General features: G+C 35.9%; 1 protein-coding gene across 4 annotated transcripts in view; it reads left to right on the top strand.

The window, feature by feature from the left end:
- LOC149197448 (translesion synthesis protein REV1-like) overlaps positions 1 to 24,794 on the top strand; it is a 437,492-nt gene that overhangs the window by 60,572 nt on the left and 352,126 nt on the right. For all 4 annotated transcript variants that reach the window (XR_016254763.1, XR_016254764.1, XM_089405838.1 and 1 more), the window contains exons 7-11: positions 15,716 to 15,859; positions 16,094 to 16,226; positions 16,344 to 16,432; positions 16,634 to 16,684; positions 16,785 to 16,982. Coding sequence is in view for 2 of the 4 variants with exons in the window: in XM_089405838.1 (XP_089261964.1) it covers positions 15,716 to 15,859; positions 16,094 to 16,226; positions 16,344 to 16,432; positions 16,634 to 16,684; positions 16,785 to 16,982 (615 nt within the window). In the remaining 2 variants the exon portion in view is untranslated. The remainder of the gene's footprint in view (positions 1 to 15,715; positions 15,860 to 16,093; positions 16,227 to 16,343; positions 16,433 to 16,633; positions 16,685 to 16,784; positions 16,983 to 24,794) is intronic.

The raw sequence follows: 24,794 nt of genomic DNA, 5'->3' as shown, positions 1-24,794 counted from the left end.
TTAATGAATCTCATGGTTTATGGATGAATCACGTATGTATTAGTAAGGATGATGAGTATGGATCAATGTATTTCATTATTTAATTCAATTATGTATGCATCATTCTATTTATGCTTTCATTATTGAATATGAATTTGAAATATATATATATATATATATATTAAAAAGGAAGAAAAATTATATACCCTGACGTCCCCCCGTCCCCTCTAAATTTCCCTAAAATTTGAGGGTACTCCCAAACGTCCCCCTTGTGCGTCTCCTCGCACCTGCGTCTCGCCGTCCCGGAGACTTGGTGGATCATTGGTTTCATATGTGAGCTAGAGTTTCCCATGAACCATCTAGGGTTCTTATTCAAATCAAACCCTCCATCCTTAAAAGAAATAAAAATAAATGCATTGCACGTACCTTGAGAGATACCATACCTCTGATTTTATGTTCATATAGGCTGCTACAGGGGTCTGCTCCAAAGTGCCTTGCACTTATTATATCTGCCAGACTTTCAAGGGTACTATAACCCTTATCCAAAGGTGCCAACATAAAGGAGTTGCATACTTTTCTTGGATGAACTTCCTTTGGTTCAACTGCTAGACAAAAATAGGATCACATGGAGGGCTGCCACTAAACCTTCTCAACAAAATCACATCAGCTACTAGATAATGAGCAACTTAGTCAACAATATGACATTATGGAGGTCTTTTACTATTCTTCAAAAATCATTTTCAAATTGATGTCTAAAGGGACCATCCTTTCTCATAACTGCTTCCTCTATTTTCATTGACTTTAGGGCACCTTATATGTGTTGATTTTGGGTAGCATCGGATGTGCTCTAGCCATGAAATTTTGTGGAGAGGCTAAGGCACATGAGATCTCCAAGACCCATAAATTGTTTGGAGAAATCCCACCCGGATGAAGAGACATTAAAACAATTAATATTTTTATTGGGTTCCTAAGTCTAAACTTAGGAAAATAAAAATATTAATGTGTATTAATATAAAATGGGTGAGAAAGTTCTAAGTAACGAGGATCTAGCCAATTCTAATCTTAGCCGTTTATTAGGGAATAAATCTGAACCGCGGAATCGTCAATAGAAAAAGTATAAGAGGAGGCTTGAGGGTCAGTTGGAGACACATCGGAGAGAGATCAAGAATTCAATTTTCTGGGGCTGGGTTTGCGGAGGAAATCGAGTTAGAGATTAGTTGCAGTGAGGGGTAATTTAGCAAGGGATTTCGATCCAAGGCTGAAGAATACATATCAGAGGCAACAAAGCGCTGGAAGAGGTAGCGTAGAGCCTAGGAGGGCTGATGCAGAGGTTAAGGAGGCCAGCGCAGAGGATGCAGAAGCCGTAGAGGCAGAGACAAAGGACGCAAAGGCTGATGCAAAATTCGCAGAGGCTGATGCAGACAACGCAGAGGACTGTAGAGGTTGACGTGGGTTGAAGAGGCTGTGCTGAGGAGGTTCTGTGGGGCAGACTGAGAGCAGATCAACTGGGAGAGGGTGACACAGTTCCAGAGGAGTGCTTGGAACAACTTTCGCTGTCCAGCACAAGGAATAGTTGGAGTGATTGTGGGGTTGATCATCCGATTGCTGATTTGCTGGAATATCTGTCTCTAGATAGAGGTATTACTGTCGAGCATATTCTCTGAAGGGTGAGCCATTTCTGGCACCCTAGTTGTATTCAGAAATCTACTTAATAATAAAACCCTCATATGTGCTGCACCGGTTTTCCCAAATTGGGTTTTGCCGGGGACGATTGTCCAAAAATAACAGTGTACCTTGTGTTGTCTTAGTTTATTTCAGTTGTTGATCTGTATATTTGTGAAGGTTGCAATTATGTTTACTTCGATGTTTATGTTATTAAATAACTTGTTAATGTAAAGAACAAGTAGGAGACAGTAAACCAAATACTTCAGTAGGGGTATATGATGTGTTAGATTCAGAAATTTTCACAATATGATGGCTTCAATGACATGAATATATATTCCTTATTGATTTGCAAGCTGGCTTCAATGGAACTGGCTTATAACAATTGTATATATATATATGCGCTTGTAACAGTGATAAGGACTCGACCCCTTCTTCAATACACAGAATAGGGTTCCTTGATTTCATTGATATGGATGACATAGGATGCCCACTGATCGTCTTTTCAAGGCTACATTTCATGCTTTGCAAATATATGCATATAAAATCTCGACTTCCTTAAATTATGGAGGGCCTTAGAATTGTCCTTTAAAATATTCCTGGCTTCCTTACAAACATGTGGAATGAGAAGTCCACCACCTTTCTTCTTTTATAACCCGAAGATCAAGAAATCACAGCCTAGGTGATCTATATTGGTTGGCCAAATTAACAGAGCGTGATAGTATATAGCAATGGTTTATGTGACATAGGCTTCTCGGCCTTATTACAAGCATAAGGAATAAGTAGGCATCTTCTGAGATAAAACAATCAGGATAATCAATTTTTTTTCTTTTCAATAACTCAAGGAACAAAGACATATGAATAGGTCGAATTCAAGGTTGGCTTCATGAAACAGCCTTCAACATATTTGTATGTTCTTGCACTTTTCTTGGCCTTTTAAGAGAATAAAGTTCTTTTCAAAAGACTGATACTTTTCCAAAAGCATACTTATGCCCATAATGTAAAAGAGAGATAGCTCCATTGCATAGAAGATCTTTAGTGCTACTTGTGCTCAGAACAATAGGAACCCAAGTTTTCATCATTGTAAACCCAAGTTTTGCAATGTCTGTTGTAAATGATGCTAGTATAACCATTTATGTAACAACACCTAGGTAGGCCTCTGATTTTGGCAAAGGATTTCATCCTAGGAAGTTTTTTTAACCTCCCCGAATTATGTGTGTTTGTAAACATGCATAATCAGTAGAGTTTTCTTCCAGCTTAAACCGTAAAGCTAGGGTGGAATTCATTTATTGAGTCTGATGTAAAAGTATGTTTATGAATAATTTTAGTGCATGGTCCCTCATAATTAGAACACCATGGCTAAATTATTTTATTATAAACATACTTGGTATCATACTAGATCATATTGTGTCACAAAATTGGGTAATATCTTGATGGTTTATGTCTAAAGGTGTTTTCTCCTTCTAAGGGTTGAATTGGTAATAACTTGATGTAAAAAATATTTTAGTGCATGGTTACTAATAGTTAGATACCATGACTAAAATATTTGAGGGTAGAAAAATTATTAATCCCCTCTAGAGTCAATTAATTAATTTTGCTGGCTAAATTAAATAAAAATCCTAAGCCAAAAAATTAATTAATTTTGAGTCAAGAAATAATTATAGAGAAATTGATTTCTCTCCAAGTAGAAAATAATAAAAAATTCGTGGGTGAAAAATAAGTCAATTTTTGGAGGTCCTCCACTGAGGGAAAAAATGATAGTTTAAGAAAATTTGAGCCCTTGGACCTTAATGGTTAAGGCAAAGTCAAAATTTTGAGGAAATTAATCAAAAATATAAAGCTTTGGATTAATAAAAAATAGTTTTAAAGAGAAATTCGAATTTTTCCTCAAAAATAAATGTTCGACATTGGAGATTAAAAGATGATCAAGTTATTTTCGACGGTCGAAATTATTTTGATGAGGATCATGCCAACTAACCGTTATTTTGCACTTGGAGGGGTTTTCTCTATATAAAGAAGCTATCAAGCTTCTATTTTCACGATGTGATTTCTGGGTGAAATGCTTTATTGATGTATTGAACTGTGGCTTTGCTGGAATTATTTTTCTCATAATAGAAAAACTTTGGGGTTCAATTCATGGTGTTTTTCTATCTGCTGATCTATGGTATGTGCTAGTTTATGTGTTTATACTTTATATTGTGCCAAATATTTTAACTGTTGTTTCACTTGTCGGTGATAAGAACATTCTATTGGTACGAGCTATCTTAGGTGATTTGATTCACTATATGATCTAACAATTTATTTTAAGATTGAATAGAGATTTATAGGTAAGTTAGCCCTTGGGCTCCATGTTCACAAACTGTGGGTAAGAGCCGACCTTGTTTGGGCTCCAAGCTTTCATTGTGACGAATTATTTTACATGAGGGTTTTGGCTGGTCTATTTTTCGAAATTATTCATCCATGTAATTTATTTAAAAGTTTTTCAAAAATTTCATTTGATCCTTGGCTACAAAGATTTAATTTGCTAATGAGAGCTAATTATTTTATTTTGTAAATATTGTAAATATTTGTAAATTAAATCTAACCCTTGTTTTAATTTTGTAGCACTTTAAATTTTTTGTATATGTTGGACACCACTAGCTCTTATTCAAGCGGTGGACAAAAGTGAGTGATGAATAAATAAAAATTAAAACAAAACATTACCTATTCCTTCTTTGAAAAAAAATCCCTCTTTTATGATTTCCCTCTTATAATTATTTCGCAACATTTTAGCGTAATTATCAGAAGTATGGTATCGGAAAAATATCAGCGAGGGTCCTGAAAACATCTTATCGGCAATATCAGGGAAAATATCGGCAAAATATCGGAAAAAACCGTCAATCATAAAAAATCATTTTTTTTTGTTTTTATTTTTTATTTTTTTATCTTTTATTTATTATTTATTTTTTTTCAGATTTTTAAACATATAAAGCAATAATGATATTTAGCCCATATTTTGCCAAGATTTTCAAAATATTGTTATATTAATAACAAAAAAATTATTTTACTGTCCATATTCTATATATATATATATACATATATAGTAACCATATTTTGTATATATTGGGGTTTTGGGAAATTTTTCATTCATTTGTGTAGGTGAATCCTTAAGCCATCAAGAGGAATCAATTTTTTCTATAGAAGCTAGCCCTAGGGCTAGGGTTCGAAGGGTTTATCTCATTCAAGCAAGACGTCTAGCCCTTTTTTGAGCAAATCGTTGGGGTTTTTGAGGCTGATCTAGGCTTGAAGGGAAGATCAATATTCTAGCCTTCATCCCAGCTCAACGTTTAGCCAAGAAAGGAAGACGCTGGCCCTACAAAGTGATATTTTTGACATTTGTGGCTAATTATTGTGATTGCAGGGTTCCAATTTTTTTTAAAGGCCTCTAAGACCTAGCCGCTGCCCTTTCCAGCCTTGCCGTGGTCTCCTTTGCCCTCTTCAATGAACCGTTAGCCCTATTTTCCCTTGCTGCAGGCCTAGAAGGGCCTTAACCTTGGACGATGACCATTATAGGGCCTCCTCCTAGCCCTCTCTGACCTTATTGGGCCTCTTTTGCCCCTGCCTCAGGCCATTAGGCCTCTTTTCCTTAGGCCGCAGGCTTATCTCCCCTTGTCGTGGCCTTGAAAGGCCTCTAACCCTTGACAACAGGGCTCTCTTTTGCCTAGCTGCAGCTTCGTTAAAACTTGAAGCCCTAGCTGTGACCCTAATCTACCCTCTTTCCCTTCATTGCTTGCCTTTCTAGCCTTATCATTCCCGTTTCCTAGCCTTCAAGCCTCGTCGTTGGCCTTATTAGCCCTTCTCTAGCCCTCATCTCTGTCATCTCTTTGTTGGCATTGATATTTGTCTCTAATAATTGGTTTTGCAGGTGTTTCAAGTATTTTTGGGGAGCTAACTTTGTGTTTGCAGGAAGGCATTCTCATTGGAAGCCTAGTCACTCATCTACAAGGTCATTTGGCCACTTGGTTTGCCTCTCTATCCCTCACTCTCATCACTGTTTTCATATATAATTCTGAAGCATGCTATTACAGTGGTAGGTTAATGACATAAACACATCTCAAATAATCCTAAATTCATCAATCTTTCACTTAAGGCTATAAACATTGGTCTTGTGGTTCATTGGTTGCATATAAGTGAAATTTTGGAAGACTACAGTGAAAATTCAAGCCTAATATAATCACCTACAGCCATCATAAGTCACCCACAGCAGTGACAAAAGCACATAATAGTGGCATAAAAATTAACTTGCAATCATGTTTCATCATTGGTAAATCATTGGCATTGGTTGGGCTTGCATTTCTTGGCTTTTTTTGCATTTTTGGAGGACTATCACATGCATCATAAGGTCTGATCATAAACATAACAGTGGTGAAAAAATTAATCAACCATCATCCCATCTCATTGATAAGACATTTGCATTGTTGGGTTAGTTCATTCCTTGGTGTATCTTGTGTTTTGAAGAGGTGTGTTGTGATCTCTTCTTGGCTGCTTTCTCTTGCATCCGTTTCACTTTGCACTCATACATTCACTGTTTGCATCTTCATCTAACTAAGAACATAAGTGCTCTAAAGGATAATTGGCAATTGTTGGTTGCTATTAACAAGCACTCTTCATGTGTCATTGATTAGCAAATTGGTAAATGATATACTCTCTTTCTTTCATTGATAGCTAGTATTATTGTGACATTGGTTTTCAAAGAAATTCTTTCTTGTCATTGCTATCACATTGATAAAGAAGTGGACTATTGGATAATTGGTTACATTGTCTCTTGTGGACATATTGGAATAAGCACTTCATGTGGATTTACTTTGATGTACTAACTTCTTGTTTCTTGCAAGTGAGCTTCACATCCAAGTTTATAATCTTGCTAATCAAGTCACTCTTAAAGCCCCTAATTAACTACCATATTGTGATAAGAGTAATTTGGGCTTCTAAGTAATCTCAAGAAATTGCTAATTGTTATCATTATCTAATTGGCATTCTAACATTGTTAGAAGAAGCATTGGACTTATGTATTTATTTGTTATTTCATGAGCAATTGTCCATTGTGATATTTGTAATCTTGATAACATTTTTTGGCGCCATCTATTTAGTTCATTGAGCGCTTTCTTTTGGTGAAGATTGTCATTGTAAATTGTTAAGTATTTCCCTTCATTGCTCTAAATTGAGTCTACTTAAAACATTTAACAACTTCACCTAAAGATAATCATTCAGGATTAGCTCTGCATTAATTAACTTACCTCTAAGCATAATATTGGTTGAAAGACTCTAAGACCACCTTTTTCATCTAGCTTGCGAAATCGAGACACTCTTTTGTGGTTAACATAGTGACCTTGCAGTCATCAGAGCCACAATCTCTACAACGCCAGAGGCATCTGGTGGTTAGAATTCCAGGGGAGGTATCGTTAATATAGCCTTTGCTATCTTTCCCTAGGCTTCTCACCACAACCTACACTAGAGACTAGTTTCAAAATAACTGAGAGGAAGGACTCACATAGGTAGGGATTTAACTTAAAATTAACCATGATCTTGCAATTCACTTAGATCTAAGTGTTGTATTTCATATAGGATAGTGTGCATCCTAATCAACAACTATTCATTCGGTAGCTTGGTAACCAATCTATAGTAAGCAAGTAATTTTGACTCCTTAAGGCATTGGTATTTCAAGTAATTTAGTCTATTTGTGCTAATAATTAATCTTGCTAAAACATCATTTACAAGGGTTCTAGGCCATTCAGTTGTGTCTCTTGGACTAGTTGGTTCCCGACAAGTCTTTCATCCACACATTCCATAGGGACTAACCCCCCTTAGCCTGCTGTTGGGAGACAACTAGAAAGGAGAGAGCAAGGATCCCAGTGACAGCTCTTGCCCTAAGTTGTTGCATTCACCTATATAATTTGGGAGACAACAGGCCAAAATGGAGAACCTCCAAATACTTGTGTAGCGAAAAGCTTCGATCACAACATCAATGAAGTTGACAAAGAGTTGATGGCCAAAGGCCGGATCAGACTAACTCTATGTAGCGGTTGAGTGGCTAGAGGATTGAAGTGACCAAACAACTCTGATATCAAATGTTACGAACAAAGTTTGTTTATGCTTTGATACCATTTGTTACAAAGTTCATATACGAAACAAAATACTTAGAATATCTGAAATATAAGAATGCCCATCATGGGACAAGTAATATATTTATATAAGAATGCTTGAATACAAGTGATATGGCGAGCTGGTTACAAATAAGAGCCTGCTTATATACCTAGGCAGGTGCCCTTTCATGAATGCTCATGTCCTTGGAGAAATACCTCTTAAACAACTAATTATTATTTAATTAATTATTATTATGATTATTTGTTGAAAAAAATATTATTGTGCTAGGATATTTCGACACATAGGAAATAATTAAGTATAACTTGGTCTAGTGTATAGTTAGGTAAAGTGTATTTCTTTAGTATGTACCATAGTTTTAAAATTCGGCCGATTCGAAACGGAAACGGCCGATTTGATCCGTTTCATTGCCCAGAATTGTGACTCGGTGGAGGAAACGGTTCAGTAGGCCGAGTCAGCCATGACTCGGCCAACTCGTCCATTTCTGTATTGACTTGGTCGAGTCATAACCAGCTGCCCGTAAACCCATCAAAACAACGATTTGACATTTTTTTAATGGAATTTTGAAGTGTTTGCTGATTGGTTTGGACTCCAATGTGTTTTATGAATTAGTTAAATGTTATTTGGGGTCCATTTCCCCCTCCCAAACCCTATTTAACACACTCAAATGCTCTCTACTATTGATATGCTATTCAAATTTCATGGTAATGTTAAATTCTTAAAGTAAAAGTGACATTCTCCTTAATCTTCATTTTCATCCTTTTACTTAAATTTTTAACATTACCATGAAATGACTCAGGGTGTTTGAGAGTGGTTTCAGCCTCATTGGATTTCATATGGAGAAAGTAGAATTTTAGATTTCATTCAAAATCCAGCAGACTTATCAGTTTTTCAGGATTTCAGGATTGGAGGATTGCAATGTTTCCATTGAATTTTGTCATGTATTAGGGTATGGAACTCGTATTTAATCAAGAGCACCAATCCCTCTATGTACCTTGATGTTAGTGACATTGGTTGTCGAACTCCTCTGGGATTCGCTCCCAAACCAAGAGCTTCTGAAAATGTCGCTCCCGCTCCCGTTTTCGCTCTCGCTCCCCACTTTTGCTCCTGCTCCCAAGTAACACTGAGCCAGATGATGTTGGCAACTCTAGCAATAGCCAGTAGTACTGGTCACAAACTTTTGTTGTAGAGGCCATTTACAGCCTCCTTGGTTATGTGTTTTTGTTTTGATCTCTATATCATCATTGTGTATGTACGGGACAATGCATTGGGTGCCATTTTGATATAATGGATATATTCATGAGCCTACTTTGATCATATGTTGTCTTCTATCTATATTCTAATGTTGTGTGTTTGGAAACATGAATGAAAATCTTTAAAATTATATGTTTTTATAAAAAATAAATATTTAATGTATTTTTTACAACGACCGAGTCATTGAAATCGAGCCGGCCGAGTCGATACTGAGTCGGAGTTGACCCTCAGCCGAGTCGGAGTTGACCCTCGGCCGAGTCGGAGTCGGAGTCGGAGTTTTAAAACATTGGTATGTACTTTTTGTAACTTACAATCCGATGGTCACGATATGTTCTAAACAAGAAGTGATCTGACGATTCATTCTCTTGTCAGTATTACCGATACTTGATTCGTGGCTTAACGCCCGATTGGTCCATGATGTCTATTTAAAGAGCATGGAGAGTCATTTTTCTGTAACCATTTATGGGAGAAGCTTATGTAAATTTTCTTTCTTTTGCATTAATATTATTGCCTGAAGTGATCGCGTTGGCTCACGCTGTGGATTGTTTCCCTCTTTGAGGGTTTTAACCACGTTAAGAATACTAGTGTACTGATCTGTGATCTATTTGTGAGCGGTGTCTTTTAGTGTTCAATCTAAGGAACTTACCTTGTAAATTCCTACATAGTATCAGAGCCATTCGAGGGCCGCATCCGTTGGTGATCCAAATCCGAAACCGGTACAACTGCATCCTATTGTCGTTTCCCAAATCTACTGTTTCTGACCGTTTTCAAGTCGAGCATTTGTTCCAATGAGCAACCCCTTTCGTTTCACGCGAAAAGGTTTCCGGTAGCCCTAGCTACGTCATTTTTTAGATCTGGAGGTATATAGTCTTTATTTGCAGTTATAGTTATTTATCTCTCTGTTTATTTCGATTTATAATCCTCCATAATTTTTTTATTATTGGATCTGTACTTTTCATTTTTACATATGCTCTTTGCCCCGCGACTCTATGCGATTTGGGAAAACAAGAAACAAAAAGAAAGGATTTTTCTCATGAGTATGCTCTTTTCCGTCGCGCCTTAGTGTGATCTCGGAAAATTAAAAACATTGAGGAAAATATCTAGTTTTCGGGGGACTAATCCTAGATCTAACTTTAAGCCATAAGGCTTGCATACTTTTGCTTGTTTGTTTGGTTTTTGTGGTTGTTTTTTTGTTTTTATAGGCGAAAGGAGTTTTTCAAGCAAGTAGGCATCCCAAAGCTCTGGCGACCAAAAAAAAAACCCTGCTCCTTTCCAACAATTATTAAATCTTTGAATTAGTTCACTTGGTCTAAAGTTATTTTATGAGGATAGAGGTCTTGGGTTCAAGTCTTTCCTTTTGTTGAGTTACTTTTCAAAAAGCACATGTAACTTAGGTTTTAAAGTTACTTTATGTAAAAGTGTTCTCACCCATTATAAAAAGTTAGTCTTATAATTTTAACGTCACTTTATCTTTTATTTAAGTTACAATTTAGTGGATAGTTCATAAAGTAACATTGTAAAAGTGACTTGCACTTATTTATAAAAGTGAGTCACATAACATATTTTTTTTTTAAAGTGAGCTATTAGATTAAGTTTGGAAAAAAGGGGAGGTTTTTTTTTTTTTTTGTTAACATTATCATCAATTTCCAAACATTCACATGGTTCCTTGGCATCTTCAACAACTTCTCTTCAAAAAGCCATAACTTCTTCATTCAGAAGCCATTTTTAGAGCTGTTTTTTTTTTAATCGGCCTAATTTTTCGAGATATTTTCATTGGAACACTTAGTTCCAACATCTACAACTTCAGTTTATTTTAAAATCGAAAGTCCATGCCTAGTTATTCTTAACAACACCAACTACTTCCAATGCTGGTCCTACATGGTGGATTTACTTAGAAGTAAAAGTCTTTATAGAATAGCCTCAACTCAAGAGTCTAAACCTAAAGATGAAAATAAGCTAGCCAAATGGGAAAACAAGCAAGATCAAGCACGTGGGTTGATAGGGATGTCTATTTCTCCAAACCTTAGATTCCATATCGCAGAAATTGATACCCCCGATGAAGCAACAAAAAAGCTCAGTACTGTTTTTGGAATTAAAAATGAAATTAGAGCCCATCAACTTGAAAATGAGTTGCTTACTTTGGACCCCAATGATTTTTCTTCCATTGAAGATTTTTCATCCAAGTTCAAGACCCTTAGTCTTCTCTTGGAAGGTGTTGAGGTTAAGAAGGAAGATGGTAGTCTTATTTATTCCATTCTTACTAAGTTAGGACCAACCTACTCTGTGTTTGTTTCCACCTTCCATTCCACTTGAGAAGCCTTTATTTCTCATGAAAAAGGCTACAAGTCTCCTTCTTTTGATGCTTTTTATGATTCTTTAATAAGAGAACAAGAAAAACGCTTACATCTTGGTCTTCTTAATATTGGAAACTCTTCTAAGAAAGCCTTAGCAGCCCAACAACAACCAAGTTCAAAGAATCCTAAGAAGCAACATCCTAAAAAAAATTCCTAAACCAAACAAGGGTCCTAAGCAATTTCAATTTCAAAATGAAAAATCAACTCAACCAAACAATAAGACAAAAAAAAACAAAGGGAAGAACACTGATAGACATTGCAACTTTTGTAATTGTGATGGCCACTTCGAATCCAAATTCTTTAAGAAGATGGAAGCATTGGAAGAATCAATGAAGAAACATAAGATCCATTTGGAGCGCTCTTAAACTTCAACTTCATCTTTATGAATAACACTTTCTGCTGTGGTGGTCAAGCATCTCGGTTTGGTTATGCACTAAATGTATCTTCTTCTTCTCATTCTCATGAGTGGCTCATTGATTCTGGAGCTTCTTATCACATGGCAAAAAACAAAGCCATGTTTTCTTCTTTAAATGATTGTAACACCAAAAATATATATGTTGGTGATGATAGATCTCTTAGTGTTGTAGAGTCTGGAACTATTCATCTAGACAATGGTCAATTTAATGATGTATTATGTGTTCCTACCTTATCTTGCAACCTTCTATCTGTATATCAGATAACTCATTCGGGTGAAGGTAAAATCGTTGAATTTTCACCTCATGATGTTGTAATTAAGGACCTAAGAGATCTTAGACAGATTTTAGCTACTGGCATTACTGATGATTGTACAAGGTTGTATAAATTTCACAACTTTGGGTCATCAACTCTTCCCTCGGTATTTGTTGCTAATAATGATGAAGTAAGCAAACTTTGGCATGAGCGATTTGGTCACTTAATAAACTATCACTCCCTTCAAAATCTATGTAAAGAAAATATGGTGACAGTCCTTCCTATGGTATCTTGCAGAGTTGGTGTTTGTTCTGGATGTGTACTCAGAAGACATCATCGGGATAGTTTTGAAAAATGCGCCTCAACCCCTTTACAACTTGTGCATAGTGATTCATGTGGTCGACTTCCAGTTGTTTCATTCTCTGGTTACAAGTATTTCTTAACTTTCATTGATGATTTCTCCAGACGCACTCGGGTATATTTCTTAAAATTCAAGAGTGAAGTCTTTAACATGTTCTTGGCCTTTAAGGCCTTTGTTGAGAATTAGTTTGGACATCAAATTCTTAAGCTAAGATCTAATAATGGCGGAGAATATGTTAACAACAAATTCATCAACTTTTGCACCAAGCATGGAATTCAATTGCAACATACTATTCCATATACTCCACAGCAAAATGGTGTAGCTGAAAAGAAGAATCACACGAAATGGTTAATTGTATGCTTCAATATAAAGGACTTAGTCTTAATTTTTGGGCAAAAACAATTAATTGTGCAAATCACATAGTAAATCACACTCCTACTAAGGTTTTAAAGAATCTCACTCCAGAAGAAGCATGAAGCTCAGTTAACCAAATGTAAGTCACTTTCGTGTTTTTGAAAGTGAAGCATGGGCCCATATTCCAGATGAGAAACATAAAGCCTTAGAACCTAAGAGTGAAAAATGTATTTTTGTTGGATATTCTGAAGATGTCAAAGGATATAACTTCTTCAACCTAACTCAAAAATATAATCATTAGAAGAGATGTAAAGTTTGATGAAAATATATCGGCCTACGAGCCTAGTTTGACGGATGTGCCACCTATTTCTGTCTCTTCTACTTCTGAAAATATTCCTTCTTCAGATGATGACAGCGAGGATGACAATCCTCCCCCACCTTCTCGGGATCTTCCTTCAACTCAGCTTCCAAAATGGGTCAGCGCTACTCGGGATGCAACAGGTGCTCTTGCAGGTGATGTACAAATCCATGTCATGCACATTCTCAATTCGATAGAGCCTCTTCTTTACTGGCTCAAGTTTCAGCGAATTACGATGCTAACACCTTTGTAGAAGCTTCAGGCCATCCAGATTGGGATGCAGCTATGAATGAAGAATATCATCATTATTGGCAAATGATACATGGAACTTTCTTCCTCTTCCAAAAGGACGAAAACTTGTTAGATGCAAATGGGTTTATAGAACGAAGTTTGGACCGGATGATAAAGTTGATAAACATCAAGCTCGTCTTGTTGCTAAGGGTTTTTCACAAGTTGAAGGCATTGACTACACTGAAGCCTTCTCTCCTGTTGCAAAAATGAACTCTATTTGCCTTGTTCTTTCCCTTGCTGCCTCTTTCAAATGGGAAATCCATTAGATGGATGTAAAATCCGCCTTTTTGCATGGGGACTTGCATGAATAAATCTATATGGAACAACCTTTTGGCTTTATACAAAAAGACTCAAGCCTTGTATGTTGCCTTAAGAAATCCCTTTATGGTCTCAAGCAATCCTCTCGGACTTGGTATGCCAAAATGGATAGCTTTCTTTTAGATGCTGAGTTTTCTAGGTGTCAGTTTGACAATACTGTCTACACGAAGAAAGTGGGTAAGTCCCCATTCATTCTTTTTCTTTACGTTGATCATCTTATCCTTACTGGTAGTGATCCTAACCTTATAAACCATGTGAAGTCTAGCCCTAAAAATATGTTTGAAATGACAGACTTAGGACACTTGCATTATTTTCTTGGTCTTCAAGTCTTGTAATCCAAAGAAGGTATTTCCCTTTCTCAGTGCAAGTATGCCTGTGATCTTCTACACCACTTTCACATGGAATACTATAAGCCAACCCCTTCTCCCTTTCACTCTGGAGTCACTTGTACTTCCCTTGAAGTTGATGGTACCTTATACCGTCAACTTGTTGGAAAACTTTTGTATCTGACCCATACCGGTGGTAACCTTTCCTTTGTTGTTGGCCTTGTTGCTCGGTTTATGCACAAACCACATGAAAGTCATTGGAAAGTAGCTAGAAGAATACTTCGTTATGTTCGAGGTACAATTCAATTTGGGATTCATTACAGTGCAGGAGCATCTCCTCTATTGGTTGGTTTCAATGATTTTGATTGGGCTGATGACCCTGATTTTCGGAAGTCTATTGCAGGTTATGTCTTCACTCTTGGTTCTGGACCTATTACATGAGCTTGCAAGAAACACAGTGCCATTTGTCCTTTTTTTTTCAGCAGAAGCAGAGTATCGTGGCATCGTTGAAGCTAGTAAGGAATCCCTGTGGCTTCGTCAGATCCTGTCAGAGTTTGGTTTTCAACAGTAGCATTCGAATACACTTTGGTGGGATAATCAAAGTTCCATTGAACTATGCAAAGATCCAGTGCAACATCAACGCAACAAACACATTGAACTACACATGCACTTTATCAAAAAGCTCATTCATGACCATGTTCTTGGAGTGCGATATTGTTCAACTGATGATCAAGTTGCAGAGATCTTTACAAAGGCTCTCACGGAGGTGAAGTTTACTAAACTTCGATTTATGGTTGCAGTTCAGGAAGTTGTCATTACGGGGGATAGGCTCTAATGCTTCCTTCCTTCTCCTATTGTGTCATCTTTATACATCCTTCAATCCTATCCCAAGTTGTTCTTAAGAGGGAATGTTAGGATATTCCGACACATAGGAAATAATGAAGTATAACTTGGTCTAGTGTATAGTTAGGTAAAGTGTGTTATTATTTATTTATATTATTTTTATATATTTTATTCATAAAACCCTCTCACTATTTCCAACATAGGTTCGGTAAGTTTTAAATTATTCTTTATTCTTTATATTTATTAAATAGATAGGTTAATATTTTATATTATAATGTTATAAAGTATTTTGTATATTATATGCTGTAAAGTATTATATAATGTTATAAGCATTTTGTATATGATATGTTCTAAAGTATTATATATAATATATATTTGATATAAAAGATTATATAAAATTTTTAAATGTTATTTATGATCTATAAATTAGAAATATATAACATATTATAAAATATTTATATTTTGAAAATATATAAAGGACGAATTTAATGGCAAACCTTATTCCAATTTCATTGAAAATTCCAATTCTAATTGAATTTTATCCTTGTCAAATTCGAACTCGAGCCCTAAAGATGTAACATAGGTTATTGCATGAGATTAGCAGATATTGAGTGGATTCACATGCTTCTTCTTTCCTTTTTATTTGAGCTGGCAGTTTTATTGTTTAATTTTATCACAAATAATAGAAAATCCACTTTTACTTGCAGCTAATAATCATTTTTTTTAATAGAGTGCTAACAGTTGTACTTGATGGTTGTATACTTCATTTTTAACTGGTTTAATATTTTTAATGCTATGAATACAGAATTCAAGGTTGCACTTCATAGGGACCTGGAAGAATCGGTATCGTAAGAGATTTGCAGGAAAACCATTTGGGGACATACCCCAATGTTCTGGAGTTGATACCACGTTTGTTTCTGGTAGTCGTGTTATTGTTCACATTGATATGGTAATTATCATTCTTTTATAGAATTTGAAGCCTATATAGCTCTGCTGTGGTTTGTTCTGAATACGGCTAATTAGATCTATCAGCATATGTGAAAATTCATTTAATAGAATTATTTTTGGCTTGGTTCTCTTGAAGGATAACTGACAAGCTATTTTATGTTATTTCATATGGATTAATATTTCAATTTCTAGCTTTTCCTTCGGACTTTCTTGAGCCATTGTCTTCTGTTCCCAGGATTGCTTCTTCGTATCAGTTGTGACCAAGAATCGTCCGGAACTAGATGGGAAACCTGTAGCTGTATGCCACTCTGATAATCCTGAAGGAACTGCTGAAATCTCTTCTGCAAACTATCCTGCTCGAGGCTATGGTTTGATCACTTTGCCTGTATATTAGTTCAAGATCTGCATTGCTATTTTTCTCACATTCAAGGATAAGAGTTTCAATTTCTTTACGTCAACATAATTGGACTTTTCTGCGCATACAGGCATCAGGGCAGGAATGTTCGTTAGGGAAGCAAAGGCTTTGTGCCCACATCTTCTTATTCTTCCTTACGATTTTGGAGCATATGAAGAGGTAATTTATCATCTGATATCTTTAGTTTCGTCTCCATAGGGTGTTTAATAGGTAGGTTTCATTGATCAGTTTTCCATTCATGTATCAAACAAAGTAGATACAGAACTGAGTCTAGCATTGTAGTTGTTCTTGAGAGTGGTGTTCCCTTTGAATAGTGCAATTCTCTATCACATCAAATGTTATCTATTTCTGTCTTTGCAGGTTGCTGATCAATTCTATGACATTCTGCACAAGCACTGTAACAAAATACAAGTACGTGTTTGGTTGTCGGTCCCTACTGGCTTTAATCCTACTTTTCATGGCTTGACATTTACAGTTGCATAGAATAAGCAAAGGTAATAATGAAGTGCAGGTATTAAGCTGTGACGAGGCATATTTAGATATGACTGGTTCAGGTGATCCTGATCACACTGTATCAGCTATCAGAAACGAGGTATTTGATGTGACAAAATGCACTGCAAGTGCTGGGATTGCTGGAAATTTACTGATGGCTCGAATGGCTACAAAGAAAGCTAAGCCCAATGGTCAATATCATATTCATTCCAATGAGGTAAATGCTGATATTTCAAATTTCCAGCAATTTGATGCTTTCATTCATGTGCTATGGACTCTAAAAGGTGTACTGGCACTTTGTTATGCTTGCGTTATGGAGAAATATTCTTTGAAGGCAGACAATTGTGCATTGTTATTTGCCAGTTCATATCTGAAAGATCACATGCTGAGACTGATACTTGTACTCCACCTTTCATCATTCACGTTGTCAAACTTTCTAATCTTGCTCTTTTGTACACATGATGGTTGATGAAGTGAAACAAAGTTCCTTCTGTAAATTAATTACTCCAAAAGACTTCGAATGTCAAGATATCCATGAGGATACAAATAATATATATTAAATATGAAAATGAATGAATGAATTACAAATGAAAACGAAAGGCTTGCTTATATACCAAGTAGTGTCTCTTCATGAAGAGTCATGTCCTATTAGACATGCCACTTCAATCTAATTACTAGCTTAATTAACTATTATTTATGATTATTATCTTTTACATTATATTTATATTATTTATATATTTTATTCGTTGCATTGCCTTCTTCCTCAAAAAGCTTTGTCCTCAAAGCTTGTCAATGAAAAAGGCTTGATCTCTTTTTCTGCTTCGAAAGTCTTTCTGTCTTGGAATAGTCATCCTTGTCGATACAAGTTGATAAGATCTTCTTAGTGACAAACAAATTGTCGTACTGAGAAGGGATCAGACCATCCCAGATTAATCTTCTGTATAGTATTTTGATCACTGGAATTTTGTAACGACTTGTTAGCATAAGACTAGATTGATGTTACATCACTATTATCTGGAACATCAATTTGTTGTTTCTGGTTTGAATGGTACCGATACGTAGCATGGTTGATTGGTCTACTCTCGTGATTCAGATGTCGATATGGAGTTTTAATATTTTCTTCTGGCGAAGATGTTGTTGAATTGGCTATGGAACATTCACTTGGGATGTCCATTGTCTGAACTGCAACATCTAAGTGTGTCGTTTCTTCAATTGACTTGTCTTCTTGAGTTGTCATATTCAATGGATCAGTATTTGTTCCCTTATTTTCAACTTGAACTGTTGTGACTGGAGATTTCGATACTTTTTCTTGAGTGACTTGTTCCAACTTATCTTTTAATGCTTTCTTATCCTCCTTAATTTTCTTAATTTGATTGAGCAGACTTTGATTATGGTTTCTCAGACGTAAAAGTTCATTGGTTTTTGATTCATCAACCTTATTTTCAGTGTTTTGAATTTTAAGTTTCTCATCTTTTAGATCTTTGATTTGTTCTAATAAATTTTTATTAAAGTTCTTTAAACGCAAAGTTTCCTCTTCTTGTTCTGATAAATGCTGCTTGAGTTCTTTCTTTGAGATTTTAGTCTTCTTCACTTGTGCCAGTAATTTTTTGACGTGGTCCTTGAGACGAGAAATTTTTTCGTCCTTTTCCATTATTTCTTTGTAATGTATATCCACAAGATTTTTATGTTCGCATTCTAACACTTCCTTGCTTTGTTGAATTTTGGCTATTTTGTCATTCTCTTGATCTTTTAGCTGCACTTTCTCGATACGCTGGATAACATCATTTTGTGGAAGTGATGATGGATATAGAGAATCGAAGAAGGCATCCATTTTCTTTCTCTCCTCAGCCCGTCGCTCCATTCTTGTAATTAATTGTTTTATATCTCTTGCGATTGATTGTCTTTGTTCCTTACTCATGGATTCCATATTTTTTCTTTTTCTTCACTTCTTTTATCTTCTTTTTTTTTTTTTCAACAATTTATTTATTTATATGATATATTCTCTCAACCCTTTTTTTAACTCTCTTTTTATATAATTTTTTTTTTAATATATATATTCTTTTAATCTATAAAATATATTTCCACTTCTCTCTTATAAAAATCTAATATATATATATATATATATTTCAAATATTCTCGTCTTCTTCTTCTTTTTTTTTTGTTCACTCTTTAATAAATTTTTTATATAATAATAAATTTTTTTAATATATATATATATATATAATTATAAATTATTTATATTAAATAATTTTAATTTATATATATTATAAAATTATAATTATATAAAATTTATATATACTTTTTCAAGACCCGCTTTTCCTTTTATATGTAACTATATAAGGCTTATATAGTATCCCTTTCTTTAATTATAATAATATTTTTTTTTTCTCAGAAAATTTGGATGAGACGTGACTCTTGGTACCGTCAAGATTTGAACGATTAAAATTATTTAGATCACACCTTTTTTCTCCAATGTTATCAAAATATCTTTTACTTTTAAAATACCATGGGCAATTACCATGGGTTGTTTCTAAAACCTCGGTTAATGTTCTCCACGTAAAATGTAAAACTTACCACTGGTTTCTAAAACCACGGGAAATTACCATTGGTTTTTAAAACCACGGGCTTCTCCACGTAAATTTTTTTAAATATACTTGAAAAGATTCCCGCTTATCTTTATTATGCACTTTTATCAATAATGTAAAATATTTATATATATATATATATATATATTTTTTTTTTTCACTTTTTTGTTTGTTTGTTCAGAATATATTATTTCGTTTTCTCTTTTTATTTTTATTTTTTATATATACCCTTCTTCTTTATTCTTTATTAATCTTTTTTTTTTTAAATAATGGCCAAAGACCTAAAAAATGGAGAATCTCCCAATATGTAGTGAAACGCTTCAATTATGACAGCAACGAGGTTGATAGCCAAAGGCCTGGTGATCAGCGAACGTGGCTCCGATACCAAATGAAGTGAAACAAAGTTCCTTTTGTAAATTAATTACTCCAAAAGACTTGGAATGTCAAGATATCCATGAAGATACAAATAATATATATTAAATATGAAAATGAATGAATGAATTACAAATGAGAACGAAAGGCTTGCTTATATACCAAGCAGGTGTCTCTTCATGAAGAGTCATGTCCTACTAGACATGCCTCTTCAACCTAATTACTAGCTTAACTAACTATTATTTATGATTATTATCTTTAGACTTTTACATTATATTTATATTATTTATATATTTTATTCGTTACAGTTGATGAAGACCATTTCACTCACTTATGAAAATTCAGTTTTTCATCTTAATATACTGTTGGAGGCTATCATTTGTCGATCTAATGTTAGGTCCTTCAATATGTACAGAATCTCCATTCAGCGACTGCTTTACTGTTACCGACCAAAATGGGTAACCCCATAGGATAATTTTTCTCCTACATTGACAGCCATCTGGCAGGAAGCCAGCCAGCGGCCAGCTTCCTCTAATATTTACTTCTTGATGATAATATTGTAATGTCTCTTTCTTGGAACCTTTGGGATGCAATTCTGAATTAGGGTTTCAATGAACATATGACAGAACTGTGTTTCATAATAGTGTAATCATATCCATCAAGATGATAAGACAATAGTGATCTTTAATTAAATGCACAAATAGCATAATAGGATACTCAAACAACCATAATCAATCACTCTAATTTAGGGCTAATTTGATCACTAAACAACAGATCCATTATGCAGCAAAAAGTTCTACAGATTCCCCAATAGGGATATCACACCAATTACTTTCTGTGATTACAAATGAAACTATCCACGGTTCTGTTACTCAACAACTGGTCACACAAAGTTCCCTAATTTTTGGATCAACTGATACTGTTCAGATTTGCTGTTGGACTGTGTTATATGCCTAATGCACCATTTCCATACCTCTGAATGACCTTGGTTGCCTCAGCTTCAATCAGCTGCACCTTTGAAACCCTGAATGTGGCCCTCATAGACCACTCGCTGCCCAGAACTCAACCTTATGCTGTACAGGAGACACAAAAACATGTTCTTATGTGGCCTCAGTCCAGCCGCTACCCCTCTGCTGCTTCAGATAATGGTCCGCTGCCTTGAGGGGGTTGATTCCAGCCCATGCTGCGACAAACAATTAAAATACCAATTTTTTGCTCGCGTCAAAGATAGTTCACTGCCACTGAGGTGTTAGTCCAACCGTTGCTGCCTCAATTGCTAAGTTCACAGCTTTTGCTTGCCTCAGAAAATGACTTGCTGCTTCAGAATGATCAGTCCAACCCTTGTTGCCTCAGAAATGAAGATTCCAGCCTTGGCTTTGCCTTGGAAAGATGATCCTCCAATCAGAATTTGGCCCTGTAAACAGAAAGGTAGAAGGATTGGCTAGGATGGAATCTTTCACCACCGAAACCAATCAGAAAAAGGGGTCTTAAAAACCCTTCAAGAGCCTTAGGTCAAAAATTATAAATAGCGAAAATCCATGATGATCATAATGAATCTCCTCTCTCCTTTTTATAGATTCTCTTTGGGGTTTTCAATTTCGAGTGTCTAACAAGTTTCCCTCCATTTGCCCCAAATTTGACTTTTATTGCAAGTTTCTGTCCATTTGCCCCAAATTAAGTATTTGATCTAACATTAAATAATGGTTTCCCTCTTTTTAATTAACTATAGCCTACAGGGTTAAATAGGCTACTACATCTTCCCTTGGACAATTTAATTTGAAGAGGACCTTACAGATTTGTTATGTGCCTCCGCGATTTGTATCTGCCACATACACCTCACCATCCAACATTTCCTCTTGGATGAACGTGGGCTACTATTCAAAAGTTACTTTGATCATTTTGTAATCGGGTGCTTATACTTGTTTGTTTGGGCATTTAGTATGGATAAAGGGGTCATCTGGAAGATTGACCAATCTTGGTTTGTTTTCTTACCTTACTAAGGTAGTTGATCATTAGACCTAGTCCAGTGGGACCTCCTTTAAGGCCTTAGGGTTATAGGAAAGGCACTACTTAGAAAATTTGGATTGAGATGGCATGTTCATTATCCGCTATATCATACTTGATGCTTTCCATCACACATTACAAGCCCTATATACCACATCCATTATTTGGGTCTATCTTCTCATTGGTTCATTGGTATTTGACACCCATATGTCCACACTCCTTGAGTAGGGCCGGAAAACATCACCTTGGAGGTTGATGTTGCTAAAACAATGAAAAGCATATCATGGCTACAACAAAAGAAAAAGAAGAAAATCAAAATGCAAAAGATTGCCGAGACATAAGTTAGCATGTGGGTAAAAGCCTAGCATGAACTCTACCTTCGTCATTAGCCATCATTCAGTTCTTGAGCACATGATGCCCCTTAGGGCCTTAACATAAAAAACATGTCCTAATCTTGGTGAGCGATGAACTGTCTCACTTTAATGGGTAACACAAAATGCTACCATCATGAAGAGCAGGGTCTAACCCTTGAGCTATGCATTGTAATACAAAACATTATCAAGAAGTAGAAGGCGCCCTAGAGGTGTGGAAAAAGAAGGCATGAGCAGGGAATGCATGCCTCCATGATTCTTCCCTACTTTACATTCATACACTCAAGAGTTAGGATGTGGACTCCCCATTAGTTGGGCCCTTTTGGCTATGGCACTTGGCCATAAAGCTTTTTCCCCTCCATTTTCACACATTTACCCTAACACCTATTGATTGAGTGGTTGACCTTAGAAATGCCACCTCCCCTTGTTGGCAGTACCTAATAGGGTTGACCATTAGCCACCTCTATCAAGGTAGGGAACACCTTTATGGGACTTGGTCTAGTTAGATATCAGAAGGTGATCCTTGTTTAAAGTATTAATATACCCTTAGTATTCAATTTTGGTCCACTTAGATGCATATATGGTCTTAGTTTCTAATGGTCGATTGTTTTCACTTGAGTTCATGTTGCTTTTGTCAGGTGGTTTACAGTAGCCTCGGCCTTGAGGGTACACACTCCACAGGTACCCAAGCCTCTTCAAAGATATAGATGGCTTAGCAAATGCAATGTTGAGAGATTTCAGCTTCCTGATGACTTGAGCAAATGTTGCATGTTCTAGAGCACCCTCATGGCCTAGGACATTGGTCTACTTTGACCTAGCATAGAGGTTTCTCTATGATGACACCACTGGACCCAACATGCCCCCAGGTTGGCCTTGACACAACCTGATGGGCAGGACTTGATTCAGAGCTTAGATGAGGATGGTCTCCCATTGAGGTACTTGGGAGGCCTTGTTGCACTCGGAGAAGCCCTAACACTAGAGATGAGATCCCTTGTTTTAATAATTGGAGACCTATCGAGATGACATGATAACACCCCAACTGTACTTGGGATCCCAAAGAAGGATTTGAGGGACTTTCCCCAAATCTTGGATGATTCTAGTATCATGGCACTTTTTCATATCTCATAACACCATGACATGGCATTTGGAGATATAAAAGGGCACAATGCCAACTTTTCTAGAGGCTATGACTCACAAATGTGGGCATTTATGGCTTATTTTGTCACTTAGCTAATGGGTTGGCTTGTAACCTACAATTATTTTATGTCATACTTGTTTTTGGAGCTTCATTAATTAAGAATTAGTTGAGGTGACCCTCATATACATAGAGGTCACTTCACTTGTCTTTTCGTCATCACTTGTGGATTAACTCGTCCTCTTTGAGGGATTTCAACCTAGCTGGAATACTCTTGTATTTTTGTGGAGATGTGATCTTTTGAGGAAATTTTGCTTTTGGAGACATTCTCTTGTTGTGGAGGCATCATTTTGCCATTTTGGGATAATAAAGGATTGGTTCATGCATTCCTTGTAAGTATTCAATATTGTTGATTTTTTTTTTATGGCTATTGCATGGAATGGTTATTGTTAGGGTTTCTACGTTCTAGTTTTATTGAATAAATTTTGTATCAAATCCCGGCAAATTATTGTTTGCATTACCCTTAAGAATGTGTGGCAATCCCTTGAATGAATCTTCATGTTAACTTCTCTTCAATGATTTTATCCCCTCATAAAATGATCGCTAGGGTTTCGAAACTAAGGTTTTTCTTACCCTTACTCCATACTAAGGTTTGATTCTTCCATGAGTAGATCTCCCTCTAGACTCCATCACAAAAGATCAAGCATTGGCCTTTCCACATAGATGGTCAAAAATAAAAAAAATAACTTCAAAAGATCTCTTCTTTTTCTTCTCCTCCTAAGATTTTGCCCCTAAAATTTTCAGCCCCTACAATTTCGGGCCCTCAATTTTTGATCCTCTAAGGCAAGCCGCCAGAGTTAGGTTTTTTAGCCATAATTCAAATAGGGCTTGGACATTGAGCTAATTTGAAGTCGTTTCACCTTGTCGAGCTTTAAAACATCAAAATCTAGCAATTTGCATGGTTGAAATTGCTTCGCTAGGGTTGATGTCATCAACTCTAGGCAATTTTAGGGCTAGAAAAACCCTAATTTTGCACTAAGGCTTCAACTTGGGGTCACTTGAAGGCTTTTGGCTCCTTTTGTTGATCATACCAATTTTCATAATCCTTTTCTTGGTCTTATGTGCCTTTGTAAGCCATTATCATTGCTTATCCCTTAAACCCTAGGGCATAAGTACTTTTGATAGGTCCCTTGGAAAGCATGTTATTCCTTGCTTCATTGGATTGGGCCTTGTTCTTTGTTGGAGTGCTCTCCTTGAGCCTTTTGTAGGTTGCTCCTAAGGTATGCTATTCCTTTTCTAGTAAGATTACGCCTTGTCATTGGTTTGAGTATCTCGCGTATGCCTATACAAATTTCCTTTATAGGTTCCTTTGAGGGTATACTTCTTATTACATGGAATTGAACCTTGTTCTTAGTCCGAGTACCCCATCTGAGCCTATTCAATTGTCACCTTTGAACCCTGCACCAAGAATATTCTCTAGGTTGTTGAAAATTTAACTAGTTTTGGTCTTCATAATTGTCATTTGACATATGTCTCTATGTATTTCTTATGTATCTATCAAA

This window comes from Pinus tabuliformis, chromosome 2_2 (genome assembly GCF_031772625.1).
Source record: "Pinus tabuliformis cultivar Carrire ecotype Pingquan chromosome 2_2, CPIR1, whole genome shotgun sequence".
Taxonomy (NCBI): domain Eukaryota; kingdom Viridiplantae; phylum Streptophyta; class Pinopsida; order Pinales; family Pinaceae; genus Pinus; species Pinus tabuliformis.
The sequence above is the reverse complement of the archived record's forward strand: the minus strand, read 5'-3'. Positions and strand labels throughout refer to the sequence as shown.